Source organism: Vollenhovia emeryi, unplaced genomic scaffold (genome assembly GCF_000949405.1).
Source record: "Vollenhovia emeryi isolate VEMERY1.0 unplaced genomic scaffold, V.emery_V1.0 DF939180.1, whole genome shotgun sequence".
Classification (NCBI taxonomy): Eukaryota; Metazoa; Arthropoda; class Insecta; order Hymenoptera; family Formicidae; genus Vollenhovia; species Vollenhovia emeryi.
This window is the reverse complement of record NW_011967186.1, coordinates 310,894-322,147: the sequence shown is the minus strand read 5'-3', so window position 1 is coordinate 322,147 and position 11,254 is coordinate 310,894. Positions and strand designations below refer to the sequence as shown.

At 44.3% G+C, this 11,254-nt stretch overlaps 3 protein-coding genes across 7 annotated transcripts in view; 2 read left to right on the top strand and 1 right to left on the bottom strand.

Moving 5' to 3' along the window:
* The window catches only part of LOC105563081 (hydroxymethylglutaryl-CoA lyase, mitochondrial), a 3,346-nt gene extending 1,096 nt beyond the window's left edge, over positions 1–2,250 (top strand). Inside the window, exons 2-3 of the mRNA XM_012014388.1 lie at positions 6–523; positions 698–2,250. Of these exons, the coding sequence (XP_011869778.1) occupies positions 908–1,903 (996 nt within the window). The 5' untranslated portion in view covers positions 6–523; positions 698–907 and the 3' untranslated portion in view covers positions 1,904–2,250. The remainder of the gene's footprint in view (positions 1–5; positions 524–697) is intronic.
* Positions 2,251–2,520: 270 nt separating this feature from the next.
* Positions 2,521–5,841, top strand: LOC105563079 (periodic tryptophan protein 1 homolog). 2 transcript variants are annotated; one of them, XM_012014385.1, is made up of 12 exons: positions 2,521–2,795; positions 2,863–2,921; positions 3,171–3,292; positions 3,370–3,546; positions 3,636–3,743; positions 4,118–4,292; positions 4,362–4,520; positions 4,817–4,925; positions 4,989–5,079; positions 5,156–5,389; positions 5,459–5,670; positions 5,767–5,841. In XM_012014385.1, the coding sequence occupies exons 1-11, from the start codon at positions 2,727–2,729 to the stop codon at positions 5,620–5,622; spliced, it is 1,467 nt and encodes a 488-aa protein (XP_011869775.1). In that variant the 5' UTR covers positions 2,521–2,726; the 3' UTR covers positions 5,623–5,670; positions 5,767–5,841. The 2 variants fall into 2 exon arrangements, with proteins under 2 accessions (XP_011869775.1, XP_011869774.1); XM_012014384.1 differs by having other exon boundaries at positions 5,459–5,806.
* A 952-nt stretch (positions 5,842–6,793) lies between these two features.
* LOC105563078 (RING1 and YY1-binding protein) lies at positions 6,794–10,520 on the bottom strand. 4 transcript variants are annotated; one of them, XM_012014381.1, is made up of 3 exons: positions 10,388–10,520; positions 8,340–8,806; positions 6,794–8,228 (listed from the first exon to the last, which is right to left on the bottom strand). In XM_012014381.1, the coding sequence occupies exons 2-3, from the start codon at positions 8,514–8,516 to the stop codon at positions 7,902–7,904; spliced, it is 504 nt and encodes a 167-aa protein (XP_011869771.1). In that variant the 5' UTR covers positions 8,517–8,806; positions 10,388–10,520; the 3' UTR covers positions 6,794–7,901. The 4 variants fall into 4 exon arrangements, with proteins under 4 accessions (XP_011869771.1, XP_011869772.1, XP_011869773.1 ...); XM_012014382.1 differs by lacking the exon at positions 10,388–10,520 and adding an exon at positions 9,626–9,979; XM_012014383.1 differs by lacking the exon at positions 10,388–10,520 and adding an exon at positions 9,321–9,581.
* Between the last annotated feature and the right edge of the window lie 734 nt (positions 10,521–11,254).

The following is an 11,254-nucleotide window of genomic DNA, read 5'->3' as shown; positions in this document are numbered from 1 at the left end:
GGTACATACTCCACGCGCGAACAAGGGGACTCCACTCTCCTCCGAGAAGAGATCCCAGGCAGAAGGTAGCAAAAACCAGGAGTATCTCGAGAGTCTTCGTAGTCTCGCGCGCGAGCTTATATTTCGCCGTCAAAGTGTCGGTTAAGTAGTTTGTAAATTCTTGTACTATCAATTTATTTTGTTAAATATATACAACGTTGACTAGTGCTACGAATCTAATTAGTTTCTCTCAGTCGAAACCGCCCAACCTGCTATCCTGAGCGATTTTCCTCGGCACTATCCTTTCAATCTTCTGTTTTCTGTTCAAATAGTTTTATATATCCATCCGTATCTATCACATTATTTCTTCTTTTTTTTAAGGCAAGTTTCAGCATTATCTAATAAGTTATACACACGCGCGCATGTACTATTATTGTTATATAAGATAACGTGATGAACATATATTCTTATGCGACTGACTGAATTGACCAATCGCAGTCGATTATTCTTACGACTACGACTTTACGACTTCTATGTAGACGAGGCTTTAAGCCTCCGCTACAATGATTCTCGGTTCTGTCTACAATGCGAGTCGCAGAGTCGTAGTCGTAAGAATAATCGACTGCGATTGGTCAATTCTTACTTTGCGACTGCTCAAGCGACCATCGATACAACTGTACGACCATTGTAGACAGAACCGAGAATCATTGTAGCGGAGGCTTTATACTGTACTATAACCAATCAGAGCAGAGTTTACTAATGTCACGTTTAGTGAATTATTAGTAAACGGTTATCAGCAGAATCAGGAAAATAACTAGATAAACAAACTGCCTCTTTTAGGTTCGAGCAACTCCGTTTTGTATAATGTGTAAATAATACCATATTTTAATTAACGCCCAGTCTTACGTAAGTTCTCCCACATTTTACGATGCTAGAATTACTCTTGAGACGGGCGATATTGCCGTCTAGCATTCGCAATTCCGTTCGAAGCTACGCGACGAACAAGTCCGACAATTTCGTGAAGATCGTCGAGGTCGGGCCACGAGACGGTCTGCAGAATGAAAAAAAGGTGGTGCCCACCGAGGTCAAAATTGCCTTTATCAACATGCTATCCTCGACCGGCTTGAAGAGCATCGAGGTCACGAGTTTCGTGTCGCCGAAGTGGGTGCCTCAGATGGCGGACAACTCGCGGGTCTTCCAAGGAATCGAGAAGAGAGACGGCGTATCCTATCCAGCGCTGGTGCCGAATCTGAAAGGCCTGGAAAACGCGGTCACCGCCGGCGTCAAGGAGATTGCTTTGTTCGCTGCGGCGTCGGAGGCCTTTTCCAGGGCCAACACCAACAGCTCCATCGAGGAGAGCGTGAGGAACTTGAAGGTGGTCGCGGAGGAGGCCGGGAGGCAGGGCATCAGGACCCGGGGCTACGTGTCCTGCATCGTTGGCTGTCCTTACGAGGGCGAGACCAATGCAGCCACCACGGCGCACTTGGCTGCGGTAATGCTGGCTCACGGATGTTACGAGGTGTCTCTGGGCGACACTATTGGCGTGGGGTCGCCCAGGGGGATCAAGCGTGTCTTGAACGAGCTGCGTCACGTCTCCTCGGGCGACATGCGTTGCTACGCGCTGCACTGCCACGACACGTACGGCCAGGCGTTGGTAAACATTCATGCTGGTCTCGAAGCCGGTGTGAGGGTCTTCGACTCCTCGGTCGCTGGTCTCGGTGGATGCCCGTACGCTGCTGGTGCCTCGGGAAACGTCGCCACGGAGGATCTACTTTACTTCCTACGGGGGGAAGGACTGGAGACCGGCGTAGATTTTGATAAGATCGTTGAAATCGGTGACTACATCAGTGCGGAGCTGGACAGGGCGAATCAGTCGAAGACCGGAGTGGCTGTGCTCGCCAAGAAGAATCGTCAAAAGTGCTGATCGATATTTAATGTTGTATTTAAAGAGGGTTTCCAACGAAAAGCGTGTATAGGCAAAATGCGTAGGTTTGGCTGTTTTGGCAGAAAAATTCGGGACTCTGGGAACGCTGTCATTTGTTAATGATGTGCCTATCCGCGTTCTCTTGCTGGAAAACGTCCCAATTAGCTTAACGAGCACGAGTCGAGACCAAAGCATTTTACATTACAAGTGCCAACATTACACATTTATACGTGTGTATATATAGAATATGTACATATAAGTTTATGGAATATGTATATACAAATTCGTATATTTTTATATTGTATAAACGACATTTTTTACCAATATGATATACATTGATCTCTGAAAAAATATGTATGTTGCGTGTATCACGCTATATTTTATACTCGTTCAACCGCGCTTGCCACGCGATTTTGTGAAAGTATGTACATTTATTTGGGACAGATCCATTCTTGGGGCTCGATCATGAATCTTTTTCTCTAGCGTGAACTCGTGAAAAGAGAAAAAATTTCATTAACAAATTCAATATTCGTCAATGACGTCGGAAATTTTCTTCCAACCAATCCCACGCGTCAAAAATTCTATTCCCTGTTGCCTGGCATTGTGTAATAGGCTTTATAATTGAGCCTCCGTGTGGATCGAGCCTTAAAAAGGTGAACGATATAGGGGAATATACTTCTGCGAGCGAGCAGCGTTGGCATAACTGCCGAGAGAGACACGTGCGAGCTGAGCACCTAACCTCAATAAGTTTAGCCGACGCGGAAGCTTTCGGTGAGAGTTTTATTTCGAGCGGTATCGAACATTTAACAAATATCCAAGGAAAATGGAAGCGAATGTCATATCTTGCACCGCGTGGGTGAAGAAAGGCGTTGCCGCGGCCGTTCCGGAGAAGGTTAACACTCTAACGATATTTATACATTGTTAGTTGTCAAAAGATATATATTTTCTGCGATTTTTAGGTTGAATTAAGGCCCGACGAGCTCGAGAAGATTATAAAGGAGACACAAGCCGCCCTGGCGTACGTAATCTTGCGCAAGTTTGTTTATTTAAATTCGCAATTTGTCTCGTCTCTCTCGTATCCCGAATTTGAATTTTTGAGCTTGCGGTTAACTTCAAATCCATCATCCGTCGAAATATATTGGCCCGGTAACTTGATTGATTTTTGGACAACATGGAAAGATTTATACTTGCTTCAATTCTCCAGCTATTGTGTTCTTGTAAAAGCAAGATATGTGATAAAAGTTAATTGTGAGGATTCTGTTTATAGAAGCGATGACGATTCTGACGGAGAGGCAGCCGCCTCGAAAACGCAGTCTAATACAGAAAGTAAAGGAGAATCTTCAACAGCCGGCACTGATGAATACAACTTTAAAACCTACGATAACGAATGTAGGGGACGATTTTTGAATACTTGCTGAACATATGTAAAACATATCTATTTGACGTTTTATTTTTTTTTGTTTCAGCTGGCGACATGTATTGTCACATCAGTAACATAGCGACTTTTGGTAAAAGTGGCAAAGATCCTCTTATAACAAATGACGAAGAAGATTCGGATAAGGAGGACGACATTATCAAGGCTGATGACAACTTGGTGCTGTTTGGGCACGTTGAGGGCGACGCCAGCATCTTGGAAGTGTTTGGTTCGTATAATATTGATTAAGTAAAGCAACTTGACGCTAGAGAGGTTTCCTCTGGAATTTACGCGTTACAATCTTTTGTACAACTGCAGTATATAACGACAGAGAAGGATCCTTTTACTGCCATCACGACATACTGCTTCCTTCGTTTCCATTATGCATAGAGTGGCTTGACTATGATCCCACCAGTCCAAAACCAAGTGAGTGATAGCCGTAATAGTATAACTACTAGGTCCACTCCGTCATGTGTTTTATTTTGCGTCAATCTATTCTGCGCATCCGGCATTGCTCTGGGCAGACCAATGAGAGAAAAGTCGTATGTTTGGTAGTGTAGCTTTGATACACTACCGCACGCAACTACAGTACGTGCACACACACATAGGCCGCTGGATTGCTGCCTAAAATAATGGAATACCACGTGATCGGGACCGCAAAGATCAAAGGGGCCGACAGAGAGTGAACCTACTAGTTATACTATGGTGGTACTACAGTAGAGAAGTGTTCTCGAGATTGCAAACGGTATTACCTGTACAGTGAAAGATGTACTTGCAAATGTATACCTGTGCTTTTTTAGGCAACTTGTGCGCAATCGGTAATATGACGCCCATAATTGAGGTGTGGGACTTGGACTTGATAGACTGCTTAGAACCCGCCTACAAATTAGGCCGTAGACCAAGTAAAGTGAAGAATCAAAAGCGCATCGGTCACAAGGATGCAGTTTTAGACGTGTCCTGGAACCACAATTACATGTTAGCTATCAATTTCAGAAAGATATATCGTGAGGTAATTTTATAATTATTAGGAATATCTGGTTGCAGGCATGTTCTTGCTAGCGGTTCGGTCGATCAGACGGTCTTGTTGTGGGACTTGGAGAATGGTAAACCTGTGAACAAACTGGGTCCGTTCAACGAGAAAGTGCAGACATTAAAGTGGCATCCGCGAGAGGCCCATCAGCTATTGACAGGATGTGCAGACGGGTGCGTTTGATCAATTCAATTTGTTTTGCCGCGATATGAATTTGTATACAGATATTTGTAGAAGAAAGTGCCCTATTATGAGATATGTTCCTGATATGATACAGCGGGGTTCCTGCTAAATTAATAGACAACATTTGTTGGTGCCATCATGAACTTATTGTTCTTAGATTGAAGTCTGTTTAGTAGAAAATTAGATCGTGTAATCGTCGCGATTGAATCTGGATGTTGAAAACCTGCTATCACATAGAAGCCTATCTCATAATAGAGGACTTTTCTCTATGTAATATTTTTTTCAGGCTAGTAAACTTATTCGATTGCATGAACGAAACACCTGTTACAAGTTGGAAGGCATCGGGAGAGGTGGAAAAGGTGTTATGGGATCACCACGACGAAAATTACTGTATTGTACGTTTTCCATATGCCTGAAAAAATTTTCGTCATAGGTGTAACAATTGTATTCCTTTGCAGGCCAGCACGGACAACGGTTACATAGAATACTTTGATGTGAGAAAGCGCAAACCGTTGTGGCAAATTAAGGGCCACGAGAAGGAAGTCACAGGCAAATAAATCTCTTTTCACCGATTTAACGTATACATACATGAATTATAAGTTTGTAAATTTAAACTTTTGTCCAGGTCTCTCTCTCAGCATGTCGTGCCGTGGCCTGTTAGTTTCTTGTTCGAACGATGGTGTTATAAAAGTATGGGACATAGATCAGAAAGTCCCTACTCTTGTGTGGGAACAAACTAGTAATCTGGGCGCTATACAATGTCTCGCGGCGAACCCGGATAATGGATTTATATTTACTGTTGGCGGAGATAACAAAGCGCATAATTTCAAAGTGTTGGATCTCATGGAGGTACCCGCTGGTATGTACAAATAATTTCCAATAATGCAAAGTGAAGTATCGCTTGGTTAACTTTTATTCTGATTAATAGTGCGAGAGAAATTTGTGGAACGCGTCGCATCGAAAAACCCTGTGGAACTACGACAAGAGATGATGGATGTCGCTGAAGATATGGAAGATATGGAACTTGAAAGCTCGGAATCGTCGAGTACGAAGAAAAAGAAACAACTGAAGAATGTACAGCACAAAGATTGATGAAAATCTTAGCTAGTTGAGACGTGAAAATAAACTTTTATAAAAAATGTAAGTAAACCACACTTTTGTTATACATTTTTTGTACAGTTAATTTATAACATGAATTCCATAAAAAGATAATTGTATTTATATTCTATTTAATAGGTTGATTATTAAAACACATTTCATTTGTGTTTCTCGAAAACATGATTTATTGTTTCCCTGTTAACAGTATAATTTTAACCCCATGATTTTTTTTATTTTCCAAGAACCTTACATCATGTAACATTTTTGTTGAAAATAACGTACGTTTTATTTAGTTCTCAAATTTTTCACGTTGTACGAATAATCGATATACTGTGTTCTGGAGAGATCGTTTCATAAAAAGAAAAATATCCTTTTAATAAAGCGGGCTCCCCTGATTCGCAGTGCCGCGAACTTGTAACGAGCAACAACACTTAATCCCTCGAATGGACAAGAGATTACACGATGCATTTAGGAATAGTTTAGTTAATTGAAAAGAATTCGAAAATTTAGTACAGGTTCGAAAATACGTAGTCCACTCGGAATTCTCGTGTTCTATTAAAATACAGATAGATTTGCGCCATGTAAAAATAAGTAGGTTACACATGTAAGACAGAAAGGATTCTGTATAACTTATGCGGTTCCACAAAATTGTAAAAATATCATTTGTGATTGTTTCTGTAAAACTGGTTATTCAATTACCTGATTTATTTGTCGATTAGAAATCCGTTTGTAAAAGCTACACGGTCTTACGCAACGACACGTTCGATTAAGAATTCAAGATATCGGTATACCGAGAAAGCAAGTCCGGGGAAGGGGCAGTCGTGAGGATCCTTTTTACAATTTAATATTACCAAATACTTGGCGATATTATTCGTTCCTCGAGTATACAATCCTTGATTTATCTATTAATCGCTTAATTACTCTGATACTGATAGATTCTTATATTTACTTTCACTTTTTAATGCAGAATCGTATTATAATGACTCGATAGTGTATAATTATCGGGCGTAATATTAACAATATTGTTCTGTTAGAAACCCTTTTCTTTTCCACTTGACCCGTTCACCTAAGGAATTGCCGTGGTCCTTGCAGCTTTAATTTTGAATAAATACAAATGTTCGCTGTCAAGAAAATTGATGGGCAGTTACAAATGTGGTAAAAATAATCAACTTCAACGAGTTTTTTTTTACGCGTATACATATTTGCATTTTCAAAAAATGTGTTACGTCTTTTTATTCTACAGTCTTAACTCGTTTGTTTGCTGAAAAAGAAATTTTATCTTTTTTTTTTACCAGAGAACGTTGTTGGAATATTAAAATATGCGAAGTACATGTATATTACATATCTGAAAATTCACATTCGATCTGTACATACAATTGCGATGAAACGTTTTTGGACGTATTATAAATTAAAGTTGAGTTTAAAAGTGCAGAATAAATTCGTAAATCATAGAGATCAGTAGAATCTTTTTTCATCGTTTAAGTATTTTAATGTTTCAAGAAAATTTTCATCTCAACGAATTAGAACGGAATAAGATGTACATATGTACCAGTGCCAGTTATGTTGGTAATTATTGAAGAGAAAGTTAATAATGCAATCGATATATATATATATATATGTATATGATATACATATACGGTTGTATGTTACTAGTCTTACTAACAAATTCCAAACAATAACCGCCTGACGACGCGCTTTCTGGCAGTGGTCTCATAAATTTAATGAAAATCGAAGATATAATTATCAACAATAGCTCATAAAATTGCGCTTCACTGATATTTACAGTTTGCTTCCTTTCCCCTTTTAAATCTAGCGCAGAATATGTCACGTCGATAGACATGTTAAAAAAATTTAATAAATATTACAGAATAGAAGAACGACGTCCGTAAAGTGAGCGGTCTTTTTAAGTACATTGTTTCTTTTCCTCGCAAAGAACGCGTAGAGAAGCGATGCAAATTACCGAATATTTTGTGCAACGAGTACAACAGTGATATACAATGTACACATATTCCTATTCTTCCTTCCTCGAATGATGATACACGAGTCATGTTCAGTCAATAATATCCCCGCTAACACGTCATAAATTACCCGAGCTCGTCGGATTTCGTCATACAACTTGCGCACTTGCGGCGCGCAGTCAAACGAGAGAAGAACGACTGTCAACAATGTGGTCACGCTTGTCTAACGGATGTACAGTTGACCATAGAGGTTGACATACATACAATACATTAATTAGAATAATTCATACACACATATGTAACATTAGCATTAAACTAGGCGTCGGTTCCTACGTCGAGGCTTCTCGAGTCCTGGTTCGAGTCGTGCTGGCTCCCGCCCTCGGAGCTCGCGTTGCTCGACTGATCCGAGCCCTTCTTCACCTTGGGCTTATACTCCGTAATAGTGACGGTAACATTGTTGACCGTTACCTCGTTGGATTGCGCGGTGCTACGGTCGATATTTTTCAGACGCGGCGGATGCCTGTTTTTACGCCTCAGCTTATCCAGTTTGCGCTCCTTCTCCTTGACGCCGCTGGTCGTGCTACCGCCACTCCCTTCTTTCTTGCCTGGTTTCAGAAGCGGTACATATTGTTGCTGCGCAACCTGGACACAATATTGGTTACGCGTTAAGCTTCGACATCGAGATGGTTGTGCGGGAAATAAGTGAACAGCCGCATATAAATAATATGCGGACGAAAAGATTGTCGGACTGACCTGTTGAGCTACCAATTGAGGGTTTATGCGGGGTTTCCGCGTAGAGGTTCCTTTGCGGACGTCACACATGAGGCACTTAAATGCTTCCGCTGTATTCCTATAAGTGCAGACACTGCAGTCCCAATAATTTTCTTCCAAAACCTTCGCCTGGCGTTTTCCGCTTCCCGAATGGTTCATTGTTCGTTGCAGTCAATCGTAGAACGCTGTACCTTCTCAAAAGAAAGTTTCCCCTCTTTTGAGGCACCTGCAGCCTCATTAAATTTTGCGGTTTTGTGAACACCGGATAATTTCCAACAGAGACGTGACTAAGGATATGCAATAAAAGCGCTACACAAACTTCTAAGGCAACGTTCCGTACATCAACTAAGCGAGATACACAATAGTCTGTTGTAATCGATCGCTCCGTAGTGGCCACCTATGTCTCTATATTGTATCACTCTGACATTACACATTTTCTTCCAATGAATCTGCAACGGAGAAACGACCTTGTTAGTCGAACGTGTTCAAAGAATGGCATTTCTACGTAACAATCTCTCAAGTCCAATCTACAATGTGCTCTTTGCGTCTAGAAATATTCTATTTTGCAGCCAATAAGCTTGAACGTTTAACAAAATTTGCGCGAGTTGATCAATTGTACATTACACATGTTCCGAATCCTCTTCTATCGATAAAAACGCCTCGTAGCCAATCAGGATGTTTCAATTCTGTATCTTACGCTGTAGTGAAAGTGCCAAGAGGGAACAGCTTTGTCTCTTTCTGGTCGTTCCTTAGGAAGAGACAAAGCCGCTCACTTTTAGCATCTTCACTATATGGCGAGATGCGGAATTGACCCTCAGTAGGCTGTCAGCCACTTTTAGAGGCACTTCTCTTGATAAAAGAGGATTCGGAACACAGGTCCAGTTCTTAAGCGTTTCGATTTGCTTCTACAAAACCGAATGTTGCTGGACGGGAAGAGCACATTGTAGATCAGGCGTTGCGCACTTAGCAATCGCAAAGTACCATTTACAGAACTACGAGTCTATCGATACACATCTTGTACTACTGTCTAGGCTGGCATTCGGTGAAACCTCGAGAAGGAAAATCAACAAACGTCTTGTAAAAACGAATCAATGCCCGTTTCACTCCAGAGAGTGAGAGAAAGAGAGCGAAGATACCGTTGAATCTCAAACTACCTCCCGAATTGGCAATCGACAGAGGCAGCTTATTGAGACGCGCCTCTGTTTATCAACACAGAATTTGACCTCTCGTCTACCCCGGGGAGTTAAACTCACGCTATTTACACCCACCGTTCACCGATAGCGAGTTTCGCTCACACGCTGGCGGGCACTGGAGGGGGGATTCTCTCCAATGGCAAACGTTCGGTTCGGTGCTTCCCTGCCCTCCCCCGCGGCACAGTGAACACGCAACTCGATTTAACGTCGTCCTGTTATCTCGGGCGACACTCGGTGTCGTTTCACATTCCCCTGGTTCGCAAGCAGGATCTCGAGGCCCGTTATCGCACTCCGGCCGGACTCGCGCCGAGTCGGGCTCTCGCCTCGCGTAGCGAGGCTGCCGCCGGAGTCGCCCGCAACGGCGACGACGTCCCCGGGGGGTCGTGAGTCCCGCCGCCGTCTCGTCTCGCGCCCGTCAAGCCCGCAGTCCCGCCGGCGACGAGGTCACGGGTCGGCGCATCCTTCCAACGGCGAGGCGGATGGAGGAGCTCGTCGGCGCATCGTGTGTGTGTGGACTGCGTGCGTGCGTGTACGTGTGCGTGCACGCACGTGCGCTAGCGCGCGCGCGCGCGCGCCCCCCCCTCGTGTCAATACCGTGTGTGCGCGCCCGTGTTACACGCGTGTCCCAACGCGTTGGCGCATTCCCGGCGTCCCCGGCGTCGTCGTCGTCGTCGTCGGCGGAGGGCGAGCCGCGAGGAGGAGACCCGTTCGCGTCCACGGGCTACCGAACCTGCCGTCGGCCGTCCGTCATGCCAGCGCGACGAGAGCGTGCTCGTCGACGATCAGCGCTGGCGAGGGAGACTCGGGGGAGGGGGGGGGTCGGGAGGGGGCGCGTACCTCGAAGCGCGGGAGGACGAACGGCGGCGGTGGCGGAGAGGAGGCGGAGAGGATATATTGACAAACAATCCGGTGGCGATTGCGTGCGGCGGCGATCGCGCGGCTGCTCCGTTCACGTCCGCGGTCCGCTTCCGCACGTTCCCGCCAGTCGTGCCAGAATGCTCGCGTTCACGGCGCATGCGCGTCGATTTGAGCCTCACCGAAGTACCTGCCGCGGGCAAATGGGCGTGTCGCTTGGTCGCCCGTAAGAAATTTTCTTGAAGAAAATTTAAAAGAAAATTTGTTACGGACAAGAGACCTTTCTGTGACAGTCGTGCGTCTTTTTGCCTGTATATAATGTAACTCGTGTGAATTGGTGTATTACATATTTTTATGTAGAAAGTATAATCGATTCGAGTCTCGCGTCTGTGCCCGTTGTATGTACGGTATTGCCGATACGTCGCTGGCTACTGTCGCGCATGCGCGAGAAACGCGGACCGTTCGGAACCGAACCGCGCGCGACGCTCGGGAACGCGGAAACGGAACTCCCTCGTTGCTTGCCCCTTCGCCCGCCCGTCCCCGCCCGCGAGGAGTATTGCGCGCGTAGGTGCGTATAGCGAATTGAACGGACAAGGCGCCCGGTTTCACTGGGCGCGTTGTTCAACCTCAGCTTAATTCGTTCCTCGTCACTTTTCGGCCGTTTGAAAAGGGACGAACGTGAAAGTTGAACTAGGATCGCTTCTTCTCTCGTAGCTGAACCTTCTGCACTTGCTACATTTTCCCTCCGCCCGACGCAGTTTAACTTTAATCCTCGGTTCAGCTCGCTTCGTGTCTTCTTCTAGTTTTATCGCGAGGAGAGAAGACACGCGAGGTGAAGTCGAACCGGGA

Excerpts from the sequence above, each read along its gene's own strand:
- LOC105563079 (XM_012014385.1), top strand. The coding sequence starts at position 2,727 with ATGGAAGCGAATGTCATATCTTGCACCGCGTGGGTGAAGAAAGGCGTT. Across the intron at positions 3,744-4,117 it reads TCCCACCAGTCCAAAACCAA|GCAACTTGTGCGCAATCGGT; the intron begins GTGAGTGATAGC and ends GTGCTTTTTTAG. Across the intron at positions 4,521-4,816 it reads TTGACAGGATGTGCAGACGG|GCTAGTAAACTTATTCGATT; the intron begins GTGCGTTTGATC and ends TATTTTTTTCAG.
- LOC105563078 (XM_012014381.1), bottom strand. The coding sequence starts at position 8,516 with ATGAACCATTCGGGAAGCGGAAAACGCCAGGCGAAGGTTTTGGAAGAA. Across the intron at positions 8,229-8,339 it reads CTCAATTGGTAGCTCAACAG|GTTGCGCAGCAACAATATGT; the intron begins GTCAGTCCGACA and ends TATTGTGTCCAG.